Source organism: Helianthus annuus, chromosome 17 (assembly GCF_002127325.2).
Source record: "Helianthus annuus cultivar XRQ/B chromosome 17, HanXRQr2.0-SUNRISE, whole genome shotgun sequence".
In the NCBI taxonomy this organism is placed as follows: Eukaryota; Viridiplantae; Streptophyta; class Magnoliopsida; order Asterales; family Asteraceae; genus Helianthus; species Helianthus annuus.
In genome coordinates, this window is record NC_035449.2 from 18,559,908 (window position 1) to 18,573,720 (window position 13,813).

A 13,813-nucleotide genomic window follows, 5' to 3' on the forward strand; every position below is an offset into this window, starting at 1 on the left:
GGAAATTTGAGTTTTGAAATGAATGTGAATTTGTGAGGATTGCCAAGCTGGCAGAATACCCGCCGTTTAGATTTGATGTTGATTGGGTTTTGTGAAAGTTACATGATTGGTCCTTTAGTTAAGTTCGACTTGAAGATTTTAGTTTATGAGTTTTATTTCTTACAGTTTTAGCTTAAAATAATGGTTGTATTTTAGTAAGAGTCAATCCATCCTCCGTATTTATATCTATGTTAGTGTATTCTCTATAATTTTGTAGAAAGATTGTGAGTGGATTTTTTTTTTTTTTTTTTTTTGAGTGGCAAATTTCTTTTATTTCTGTTGTTTGTGGGACTTGAACCCAAGACTTCCCTCTTCTAAAGTATTTAAAGGTTTTGTCTTTGCCAATGGAACACCACCTCATTGATGATTGTGAGTGGAGTTGAGGCGTGAAAAATATGAGGTTGGAAATCTTTCTATGTGATACAACGTAAAACATACATATATTACAAAAGGAAAACAGTTATTTAGAATAGTATATGTTTAATTAAAAAAAAAAAAAATATCATGTAACAAAAAAGAAAAATAAAGTCATGACTTGTAAAAGGATTGACACATATTTTACATCCAACGAAAATCATTAAAATGAAACCGGTAATAGTACCGATGTTGTTTAAGCGGCAACGGTTTGGTAATACTTACTTTGAATACAGCTATGTTTTTAATAAGACTAATACCCTAATGTTCACAACAAAGAAAAAACATTTATTCAGTACTGATATTGAAAATATTAAAATCATTAATGAGTGAAAACATAAATCAACCATCGTACTATACTGATTATGGTGGTACATGACCAGAGTAAAGATCAGAGTAGTATAGTGATTTTGACTCTCAAGTGGACATGTCTCGTCATCTTTTCCCCTTAGTTTGGGGCAATGTTCTTTTACACTATGTGTAGTGGTCAAGCCCATAAATGGGTTATGCAATAAGTGGCAAAATGTGTAAGAGAGAGAGTTATATAACAACTTGAGTGTGTAGTGGAAATGGGGTTATATAACCCCTTCAATTATAGATATATATTTATATGTATATATATATATATGTGTGTGAGAGAGAGAGCAACCAAGACGGCCGCGTTATAATTATCGCGAGGTGAATTTTTTTTTTTTGCCCATAGCGCCTGGGGGAGGGGTTGTGGTGTACTCGGTGCTATGAGACTTTATATTGAGAGATGGCGCTATGTAGCGCTGCACTACAGGTGGCTTAGCATGTTTGTACCATAACTTATTCAAACGTGTAGATTCTTTTGTTATTTTTTTTAGCTTATACACTTTCTATAGATATTGAAAAGTAAACTTTCGATAACTCTTAATATATTGAAGAGTTAGTGAAGTGAAATAAGTAAATTAATGGGGAAAGACTTGATGTTCCTTGTGATCCAGGTTCGACTTCCACTCTCTCCATTGTTTTATGCGGCATCCAGGTGAAGGGCGAATACGGGTGGCGCCGGTTCGTCTTGGATGGGAGGCGAGGTTTTACCGGTTATTCAACCGTCGTGCCTTCGGGCGGGTGGAGGTCGAGTTTCCGCACATCTGGGAGAGCTAAGGGGCTGGCGGCGGTCGAGTAGTTGACCTTGGACACAGCGTCCGGTGTCACGGTGGTTAACACGCTGTTCCTTGCCGTTCAAAAAAAATAAAACAAGTCTATTGATATAATACACTCTCACCGAAACATGAAGAAGCAAGCAAATAAGTTCTTTGCTCTTCATTCATGCTGGTTTTCTCTCTTTACTTTTGTGTAAAGAAGGGAGCATTATCCTCCGTTACCGATGATACACCAAGGCCAAGGCCAAAAACACCAACGATTTCACCACCAAGGCCAAGGCCAAAAACACCAACGATTTCACCACGTCTCTCAACTCGTTTCTGCTCCTGTTGTTGATTGTTGAAACATAATTGGGCTATAGTATTCATTCATTGGGTTTAAGTATTGGCAATTGGGCTGATGTTCATGGGCCTGTTTCAATATGGGTTATATTTGTTATTAGAGATGGGCATAATCGGGTATTTTTCTAAACAAACCGAAACTTTTATAAAGTTTTGCATCTAAACAAACCGTAAGTTTTATAAAAATCCGTGCCAAATTACGAGTGAACATCATCTTTGTAAGAGACAGGCACAAGTTGAAGCACAACAATAGAAACATCATCCACATTATAACATAAAACAAGGTTACAATATACGCATCAATCTCAAATATACACAACCAAATCCTAATCAAGAAAACCTTTTGTATATCTAATCGACATGATAACAACACGAAACACAGTATTAGATCACAAATACAACCGACAACCACGGTTTGCAGTCATTTTAAGTACGCAGATATCACATTTCATCCTCAGCATTCACTTGTGTCAAAAAATATTGTGGGTATACCGCTTTCTCACGCAACCTATGTGATTAACAGTAAGTTAAAACTTCATTTGCCCTCATAAAGCAAGATTAATAACTCGTCATCGGTAATTGCCCCCATCTCCATAGCTCGTTCAAGCGCACCCTGTCCACCACCATCTTTAATTGATGCAACCGCCCCTCTGAAACAAGATGTGTCATTTTAACAAGAATCTTGGAAACAAATACGATTAACGCTATGATAACCGACTGCTAGATTTTGATATTACCTTCTGATCATATACTTTGCCAGTTTGTTATTTCCGGAGAAGATACAATGGTGAAGTGGGGTCCGGCCATGGTAATCTGACTTGTTTATATCAGCACCAAACTGTAGCAGTAACTCCAGCATCACCTGATAACCTAAGTTGCACGCTAAATGCAATAATGTACAGCCTTGAAGACAGCTATCGGGCTTGCTAGGATCCTTCATATTTTGACAGGATAATGGATCGGCGGGTTTAGAACCTTCGGAAGAATCATGTTCGTGAAACAAATCGGCACCATCCACCTCATCGTATGTAGTGTTGACGATGCTTCTATTTGATGTGGCAATTAGGCGGTATACCTCTCGTATATTGTTGCTTTTAACTGCTTCCCAGATTCTGGTGGCGTGAGTACTAGTGGCAGTTTCTTGTTGAGGGATTAAGCGTTTCTCTATGTACTAGATTAAATTAAACAAAAAATGATTAACATTTTTGTGTTTCAATTAAGGGATTTAGGATAGCAGGTTTTGATACACAGAGTAGTGTAGGGATGGCAAAAAACCCCGAGCCCGACGGGTATACCCGAAACATATGGGACGGGTATACCCAAAGCCTGACGGATATGGGCCGGGTTTGGGATTAATTTTAAGAATTTCGCGGGAACCACGTACCCGTTTACCCGAACTATATACTCGAATTTTTTTTAGATATTTTTTATTTTCGCTTAACCTATTGAATTATATTAGTTAATTCATGATGTGAAAAAAAAATCTTTTCGAATATGTATATTTGATAATACTATTAATATTTTGTGTGTTGTGAAGTATATAAATAAAACTATATAAAATTTATAGTGTTAATATTTCTTTATGATAAAACTTCTATGTATGTAAAGTATATTTAATTTACGATAATTTTATAAATTTAAAAATTATACAATAATTACAATAGTAAAACAGCTATGTATCTGGAAATCTCGGTCTATATCTTTTAAAAAATTAACGGGTATACCCGATACCCGCAGGTATGCCCGGATGGAATTGGGCCGGGTATGGGACACAATTTACAACCGGGTATGGGGCACAATTTTACAAATACCCGGCCCGAACCCGACCCATTGCCATCCAGTGAGATGGTAAAATAAACATATATACCTTTGCAATGATGTACTTCTCCCTCTGTTGAAACGCATCTCTAGGGCTAGGTTTGTTAACTCCGATAGTATGTGATCCATCCTCGCTACATAATTTATTCCATACAATCGACGTTAATGAGATAATTAAAACATGTAATTGTTTTATTGATATCAAATATGGATAAAAGCATCCCACTTTGAATAATAAAAGCGAAGGGCGTCACTTATTAATTTGAAATACTGTGCATTTGTTTTGACATTCAGCTTATACCCACCTATTACTTTGAAGTAGATTTTCCCATACGGAATTGCAGTATGTATTGCCCAAATTCTTGAACAATTCAATTACAGAAGGTTCCCAAACCTTCACATCAAGACTGATTGATCTAACCTGCAGCAGTTAAAACAGAATCACATTACTATGGGTCCACAGGTTCGGGGTTGAAAGTTGAAACGAGTGGTTTGAATTAAAAGTACAATGCCATTTTCGTCCCTGAGGTTTGGTCAGTATTACGACTTTCGTCCAAAGGTTTGTTTTTATGAATCTGGATACAAAAGGTTTGAAATCTTGCCATTTTCATCCGGCTCGTTAACTCCTTCCATTTTTCTCTGTCAAGTCAAGGGTATGTTCGTCTTTTTTGTATACTTAAAGAGCAAATCAGACTTTTTCACTTTATGTACAAGTACTTTGCATAATGTACAAGTATTCAAAATACCCTTAACGGAGAAAAAAGACGAAAATACCCCTGACTTAACGGAGAAAAAAGACGAAAATACCCCTGTCTTAAGGAGAAAAATGAACGGAGTTAACGAGCCGGATGAAATGGCAAGATTTCTAACCTTTTGGATCCAGATGCAGAAAAACAACCTTTGGATGAAAGTCGCAAAACTGACCAAACCTCAGGGACGGAAATGGCATTTTACTCTTTGAATTATAGGAAAAAAAAAAAAAAAACCAAACCAGTCAGATTCGGCTGAGCCGTGAACACTTGTATTTATTGCCCATTTATTAAAAATACATATAGTTAATGCGCTAATTCTGATTACAAAAACAAATACTATTACAACAATAATACAGGTTCGAGGTTCCATTCATTTGGTTGGTTCCCCTTTTGGGTAAAGTCTTGGATTTGACCCGTTTGAGATAAGGCCAACCCAAATCGACCCATAGAAAATGGGTCGAAATAGCAGTGTGGTAAAGAAGGGTACCTTTGATAAGTGAACCCCTAGATTGCGGTGGACCCCGGAGCATTCGATGCACACTAATACACCCAAATTAAGAGATGCCCAATCAGGTTCAGACATACTGCATTCCGCACATAGATCGTTTCCAGGAATCTCTCGAATAATACTAGAAACACAATCTGCCGGATTAATATCCGTGCAATCAAGTATAGATCCATTGTTATCAACTTGTGAAATATTATAATCTTCACCAACTGATTCGAGGGTACTTCCGAAATTACTTCTATTGAAATGTGTCTGCAGATTTACAATAGTATTAGAAGATAAATTGTGTAGCGCCTTTAGCTAAAAAGTAAACAAGCCAAACGGGTTGAAACTTGAAAGTCGCCCAAAGCATATTATATCTTCATATTAAAAATTAGATAATTATTCTAAAAAATATTTTCTGTAACCATCTTTAGCACAAAAATGTTTAAAATTCTACTTAAAAAGTGGGAAGTCTTTGTGAGCCAACCCGACCCCATTTAGCACTAAAATGTTTAAAATTCTACTTAAAAAGTGGAAAGTCTTTGTGAGCCAAGCCGACCCAAATTGTTTCAAACAGGCAAACAGCACAAACTAACCTTTGACCAGAGCTTGTTTGTGCAATTACCCACCCACCCGTTTTGCTATCTCTAGTGATCACATAATTAAGAGTAAAATGCCATTTTCGCCCCTGAGGATTGGCCAGTTTTGCGACTTTCGTCCAAAGGTTTATTTTTTTGCATCCGGGTCCAAAAGGTTTGAAATCTTGCCATGTTAACTCTATCCATTTTTCAGCGTTAAGTCGGGGGGTATTTTCATCTTTTTACGTACTTGTTTTTGTTTAGTAAGGGTATTTTGAATACTTGTACTTATGCTAAATGCTTGTACATAAAGTGAAAAAGACCGAATTGCCCTTTAAGTTATCAAAAAACTGAAAAAGACAGAAATACCCCTGACTTAACGGAAAAAAATGGATGGAGTTAACGAGCTGGATGAAAATGGCAAACACATTTCAAACCTTTTGGATCCAGATGCGGAAAAACAAACCTTTGGACGAAAGTCGCAAAACTGGCCAAACCTCAGGGACGAAAATGGCAATTTACTCTACAAAAAACTTCACAGGTTTTTACCTGCTTCAGTTGGGAGTTTAAGAGAGAGGCAATCACTCCTGTGATTTTGTTCATCCAGTCAATCCGATCACCTTCATTTTCAGCCTGCACAAACCATATACACAATAAGATTAATATTAAAGTATCAAACTTCTGCATAATTCAAGACTGTAAAATATTTCAAGAACAGCTTTTGCACCTAGGGCTGTGCAACGGTTCAGAACCGAACCGAACCAGAACCAGAACCGTTAAATGCTGAATACAAGAACCGGAACCGAACCATATTTTAACGGTCCCGGTTCGGAATCGGGCTAAACAGTTCTCACCGGAACCGGTTGTCAATTAAATCCTAAAATTAACAATTAAATAAAAAACAATCAAAACAATAAAAGCATTTGAAACAAAAAAAACAAAAAAAAAAAAAACTACTCAAATAAAAGAAATGTCAAACTGAAAAAATTACATAAAAACATTCCTTTTCAGTTCATGATATTCATTAACCCTAAACCACATATTACATTTCTATATATCTAAACATGAAGGGCTTTGCAACGGATTAAGTGATTAACAAATTAGTTAACCATCACAAAAAAGTCATTCAAATATAATGTGAAAACTATTTCTATGTTCTTTAATCCTAAAAACATTTAGTAAAAAACTTTTAGTTAACCAACACAAAAACTTCATTCAAACATCCTGTAAAAAGCACAATTAATTAATAGGGCTTTTAAATATAGTATTTAAAGTTTTAACCCAAACCGGTACTAGTGGTTCTTTAAACAGAACCGTTGGTTATAACCGGAACCGAACCGAACCGGGAACCGTTTTCACCCAAATTTAAGAACCGGAACCAAAACCTAAATACAACAATACGGTTCGGATCTGGTGGTTCCGATTCGATTCCTCGGTTCTGGCGGTTCAGAACCGTAGATTGTTGGAGTTTTGGAAAACCTCACCTGCAATGTGTACGTTTTCATGGGCGAAATAATCCTGAAACACAAACGCAGATCTGAATCTTCGGCATCAGCTTTAATCGTTGAGGTACGAAGATCAACAGTATGACATTCCAAGTTTTCATCATCATGTGATGCTGCTCTGTTATGCCTTGATCTAAACCTCCCAAACATGCGACTATGTTGTTCAGTTGATGCAAGTGAATTTGTTGATTGTGTACCCTGAATCAATATTAAACAGGATAGAGAATATTGAAAAAAAAAAAAAAAAAAACGCACTGTTGTCGTAAGAAGAATGAAATATCTTTTAACATACCACAGGCTTGTTAGGCGAGACCCTGTGATAATACAAGTTCCCGCGGCTATCAAGTACAAAAAACCGTCTTTTCCAGTCTGCTCTTAAACTAGAAGATCGTTTTAGAAGATAACCTTGCTTTATGGTTTGTACCTGGAACAAATATAAAATTATAAACACATTAGACGGTATTTGGATTTGCATTCTGATTATGTGATTTTGAACTAATCAGATAATCAAGACAACCAGGTAATCAGATATAATAACAGTACAACTGTACAAGAAATCTTGGTTTAAAAAAGCGTGAGGCGCTCCGAAGCGTTTTGGTTCCAAAAGCTTTAAGCGAAGCTTCAAGCGCGAAGCGAGAGCTTCACGTTTTTGCACGCACTATTCGTTTTTAATGTTGTTTTCTAAAAACATTTAAACCTATGCTGAATCGTCGTTTTTTGCACCTGATTGGGCTGAAGCGTCGCCTCAAACCAAGGTCGCTTCGCGCTTTAAGCTCGCCTCAAAACGCTTCACGTGTTATGACGCTTCAGACCAAAAAAAAGCGCTATTCCAAACGCTCCATCGCTTCACGCTTTAAGCGCGCTTAAAGCTCGCTTTTTTAAACCAAGCAAGAAATATTTACTTACTGTTCCTTTTGTAGTGGACTGCATTATTGCATCTATACTTTTATTGGAACTCATTCCAACACCATTACCACTAACATGTCCCAAACTATTAGGCACTGCTTCTTTCATTTCTTCTTCTGTTCTAAATTCTTGAATTCTCTTCGCAAGTCTATCTTGTTCGATACTTGCCTGTTCTTTAGATTGTTGGGCATATGTCAAAACCTAATATCAACACCAAAACAATTAGTTGAAAACTCAATAAAAATAAATTAAACACAACTGTAACACTTTATTATAATTTATAAGAATATGCTGAAAGAATAACCTGATGAATGAAAGGCTCCATCTGACTCAACAATTCATAGCCCTACAAAGTCAAAACAGTACGGTTAGTATAGCATCGGCACATCTTATACAAGATTGAAAAAATCCCAAATCTACAGAAAAAAAAAAACACACCAGTTTAAAATATCTCAAATGAGCATCCATTATTGCACTAAGAGATTCCAAAAATGTGTATTTCTTTTTTGCTTCTATATTCATGAGAGAATTTACCTGCATTCCTTGAAAAACACCAAGGAGAAAATCTTAAACCGTAGACTATAAATAATATTTGGCAATATATATATAGACACACATATATATATAGAAGGGATCGCGTATTAATTAGACATACTAGATTGAATCTGCTCCTTTCAAAAGCAGATTTTGCGTTTTGTTGTTCCTACAAAAAAGAGTACATATAAGCTGCAATACATAAATTTTATACGGAGAAATGCGCAACATGAGATACTAGTTACCATACCTCCTCTAATTCAGCAACAACTTCGTCCCGTGTACTCTTTTTCAAAGATGCAACCTTTTCACGAGCCTGAAGTCATAAAAAAAAGTCAATATTATGTATAATTTGTACAGGTACTATAACATAAGTACATAACTGATAAGCTCAATGAGAAATTTCCTTTTTTGTTCAGTAATAAAATGCGGGGAAATCACCTATCTATACAAAATTTTACCTAAATTAAAGATCAACCAGGAACAATATAATAAAAATTTTAAGCGGATATACCTGATCATACGCATGTGAAGCTTTATCCAATCGCTTACGTGCTTCCTGAGCAAAACAAAATGGAATTAATAACTATTGTAAAATGGAGAACTAGAATTATGAACCTAAAAAGGATTATAATATGAACTATTATAAATAATGTGATAATAAAACTAGGTTTTCATGATTAAAAAAAAGAGTAAACTGCCAAAATGGTCCCTGAGATTTGGTCACTTTTGCCACATTAGTCCAAAACTCAAACCTTTTGAATCTGGGTCCCTATGGTTTCAATTTTGTTGCCATTTTCATCCAAAATCAAAATCTGGTCAGATTTTTCCGTTAATATCCAGTTTTTCTGTCTTTTTCCTCCCTTTTAATGAAGGGCAAAATGGTCTTTTAAGGTTTTATTATAACAAATTAAAAAAATCTGACCATTTTGCCCCTTCATTAAAAGGGAGGAAAAAGACAGAAAAACTGGATATTAACGGAAAAATCTGACCAGATTTTGCTTTTGGATGAAAATGGCAACAAAATTGAAACCACATGGACCCAGATTCAAAAGGTTTGAGTTTTGGACTAAAGTGGCAAAAGTGACCAAACCTCAGGGACCATTTTGGCAGTTTACTCAAAAAAAACTTCCATTTACTTAATGATCCTGGATACCAAAAATACCTTTTACCAGACATTCAATGAATATCAACAAAAAAATGCAGCAATGAATTAACGAATAGAAATTGGACTACTAATTATGGTAATAAGAAAGGATATTTGCCTTAAATAATTATAGCGCATAATAAAAAACATAATAAAACTAGTTAAGAAGATCACCTTTGTGTCTTGAAGATCCTCGGACAAAAACAGAGACAAACGGTCGACAAGCAAATGTTCAACCTACAAAGATAATATGATGTTGCTTCTTAAATTCATGTGTTTAAATTAGTCCTTAACCGTTTTCTATTATGAGCATGGTCACAGTCCTATTAATAGATCATTAGATCTAAAGCAATTCATTCACTTACTTGAGAACGAAGAAGCTCCTTAAACGTTTCAATCTCACGGAAAGCGGTAACAAACTTCGACATTATTGGACCTTCACAAATACAACCAAAATGGAGCAACTTCTCACATATATTTCTTAGCTCAAGCAGAAACATATAGTTTAGCAAAGCATAATTGTGCGTTTTCGAAAGTGATTATGTGATATATGGGATAATCAGAGTCAGATAAACAGTTGTAATAAAACGGGCTGTTAAAGATAGTGTTTGGATGTACTTTTGTTAATTAAAACTGAAACAATAAAATAACCAAAGTTTTAAATGTTTGACAACATCTGATTATATAAGATATTAACAGATAAAAGAGTAAACTGCCATTTTGGTCCCTGAGGTTTGGTCATTTTTGCCACTTTAGTCCAAAACTAAAACTTTTTGCATCTGGGTCCCTGTGGTTTCAGTTTTATTGCCATTTTGGTCCAAAAATAAAATCAGGTCATATTTATCTTATAAAATCCTGTAATTTTGTCCTTTTCCTCAGGGGCAAATCAGGTCATATTTGTCTTATAAAATCTGACATTTATTTATAAAAAAGAAATGACCATTTTGCCCCTGCGGAAAAGAACAAAATAGCAGGATTTTATAAGACAAATATGACCTGATTTCATTTTTGGACCAAAATGGCAATAAAACTGAAACCACAGGGACCAAGATGCAAAAGGTTTGAGTTTTGGACTAAAGTGGCAAAAGTGACCAAACCACAGGGATCAAAATGGCAGTTTACTCCAGATAAAATGATGATGATTTGTGAAACGGCAGTCCATCAAACTAGGTTTAAAGAAGATAAATTGCATTTTGTCGTTACAAAATCAGTTTTGTTGCATCTGGTATGAAACTGTAATATAACAACTATGTATTTGCTAAAAGTAGCTGCTTGAAGCAACATGTGTTACCATTAACTAACCTCCAATAGATACACTCACAGGGTCATCTTGGCCACCACCAAATGCCTCTAATACTTCTGCAAACATAAGATCCATACTGCATGCTTCTCCAAGACCATCCCTGTGGTGAATAACATAAACATTTACCCATGAATCTACATATTAATACAGTACATGACTACATTCAACCCTAGATTTGATTTGATGCATGTCCTTGGGTCTCAATCCCAAAGGGAAATTACATCGAAACAGAAGGCAAACGGGCAACAAGCTGTGCCACTAACCCTTTATGGATAGCAAAACAAAGTCTCTTACTCTCTTATAAGCTACACTCAAAGATCTTGGCTCATAACTTACATATATTTTTTGCTCCCTTTGTGTAGTTTCTGACAACGCGTTTTTAACTCGTCCGTTGTCTGTTCAAGATACCGCACCTGTCCAAAAACGACACTACTTAACACAACAGTCTATATAAACAGAGAATATCCAATTACATAAATTCATTCCATCACTAAAAAAGCACAATTCGTTAAACGTAATGACTTGTTTACCAAGCATTATATCGAACAAAGTATAACCTGAGAAACATTCAGTTCACACTTCTAGAAAACTCCACAAAACATCTCACATCACCATTACAAGTTACAACAAGAACAAATCTCAAACAATTATAACTTAAAAGTATTTACAACACTCAGAACCACTTCAGATCATTTCAGATTTGTAATCTTATTAAAATTTTCAACACTAACTAGCCTTCATATAAAGTTAAATCTAGGTTTTCCCCAAATCTCAACTATTAATAACCAAATTCAACTGAATAAATAAACAATTGCTAAAACCCTAACTGTGTGCAGGTAGAATACGATCGAAGCAACAAACCAGAAGTTGAAGTTGCATTATTATATAATAAGAAGAAGAAAAAGGAAAAGGAAAAACCTGCTTTTGGAACATGGGAGAATCATCGAGCTTGATGAAGGAAGTCATGGGGCTTCTGTCAGTTGCTGTGCGAAAAGGAAGAAGAAGCAGCAGGTTGGCTAAATCTGGAGAAATCGGGTCAGATCGCGGGAAGGTCATATTATTATTAGTTACTGATAATTTATTTATTTATTATTAAATTAATGTGATGATGATGACGGTGGTGGTGATAGTGATTGTGCAATCACAGGGGTTAAATTGTGTTAGGGTTTGTTTTTTGTTTTATTTTTCCTGAAATCAGTCAGATGAAGAGTATAGTGGAAATGAAGATTCTGTTTTGTTGTCCGTTTTTTATGTGTGATTTTGTTTCTGTGATTTATTAAATTGTGTGCATAAGTAAAATAGTTGTGGGTAAAAATCATTAAAATTTAAATGTGAGTTTCTTCGGTTAAAACGTAATGAATTGGTATATAAGTATTATGTCTAGTAGAGATGGATATAATCAGGTGGTTCCGCTGATGGCATGATGATACTCCAGTAGTCCGTCAATGATCCAAATTTACCGTTAAAAAAAAACTGTTCATAGTCTAATTTAGTTGGGTGACATGATTTGATGTTGGGTGACTTAACTAAATTTCATATTGAAATATCTCCAGTAGGATAGATCCAATTTGTTAAGAAGGATAGATCCAGTTTGCTTTGTGGGTCATGTTGTAAAATATTAGTCTACCACTTGTGTGTAAACAAAGCACTGTAAACAAATCATCCTAATTTTAAACCAAACGTTTAATACATAACCACTTTTAAATAGATAGTTGTGAGGACTGTATAATGTGCATACACTTCATGCTTTGTTGATTTAATGGGAGAAGAAGAGAGTGAAGTAGACGGTTTCATAATTTTCTTATGTATTATAAATACAAAAAGATTTGTAAATAAACATGATCATCCCAGATAATTCCGATGCCCTGTGCAACTAGAAAAAAATGGGCCCATAAAATATAAACTTATATATAAAAAAACTCAGTAAAACAACGATGATTGCCACCACATGATTGGAGGTTGTAAAGTGCGTGTAAGTTCTCCACTTTCATCACCATTGACTGCCATTGAGGGTCGAGTCTTGGGTTCGGTCCAACAAGCTAGGTTCTTGACGTAAAATGGATCAGATCAGAAGCATCAACGGTCGTTGTTGTGTTATAGGGTTACCAGGTACTTTTTCGCACGATAGCATTTCGCTTGAACGTTTCGTTTGGGACTTTTCGCTTAATACATCTTGTGTAGATTAGTTACCGCACGACTCTAAGTGAAACCCTACTTCTTGCAGTAATACATTATAGACTTTTTGCATAGGAAGTGTCCGAAATGTTTATGCTATGCGAAAAGTTATTACATGTGAAGAGTGAGGATTTTGCATGGAGGGTTGATCAATGTTGATGTGAGAAATCGACATGTTGACCAGCTATGTTATGTATGAAGCTGACCCACTTCACATGTGAACCTTGTACAATTTAACAGGACTGTCAAAGCATTTCTACAAGGGCCAAGGTTATCATAACAGTTATGCTTAGCGAGTTCTAGATCCCTTTTTAGTATACATTGGGAAGGTGTGCATACTCAAGCACATATTGTTGAACATGCTCATTCAAGTGGGTGCGGAGGACACGTCAACAACCAAATGCTTGCCAAGAAAATCATGAGGCAAGACCCCTTGTGAAAAGTAAGGGTGTCAAGAGATGTTAAAAATGTCAACTCTTTTGATTTGATGGAATCTACGAAGTCGCCTAGAATCCATTCATGAGATGAAAAGAGATCCCTTATAGTTTTAGAAAAGACTTTATAACCAAGTCAAAATATAAGTACGGCGACTTGTACCAGGTCAGAGACAAATATTTTGAATGTAAAGCACATATTTTTAAACATTGAATGGTTTTAAGAAAAGAAACGGTCTTGGCTTA

The 13,813-nt window shown here is 35.5% G+C and overlaps 1 protein-coding gene across 1 annotated transcript; it reads right to left on the reverse strand.

Moving 5' to 3' along the window:
- Window positions 1-2,161: 2,161 nt before the first annotated feature.
- Window positions 2,162-12,017, reverse strand: LOC110926362 (ADP-ribosylation factor GTPase-activating protein AGD4). Its single transcript, XM_022170111.2, has 19 exons — window positions 11,877-12,017; window positions 11,295-11,371; window positions 10,958-11,058; window positions 10,021-10,091; window positions 9,830-9,892; window positions 9,023-9,067; window positions 8,759-8,824; window positions 8,630-8,677; window positions 8,413-8,508; window positions 8,279-8,320; window positions 7,975-8,175; window positions 7,361-7,492; window positions 7,048-7,266; window positions 6,113-6,196; window positions 4,983-5,255; window positions 4,049-4,164; window positions 3,793-3,877; window positions 2,663-3,096; window positions 2,162-2,575 (listed from the first exon to the last, which is right to left on the reverse strand). The coding sequence occupies exons 1-19, from the start codon at window positions 12,012-12,014 to the stop codon at window positions 2,461-2,463; spliced, it is 2,406 nt and encodes an 801-aa protein (XP_022025803.1). The 5' UTR covers window positions 12,015-12,017; the 3' UTR covers window positions 2,162-2,460.
- Window positions 12,018-13,813: the final 1,796 nt, after the last annotated feature.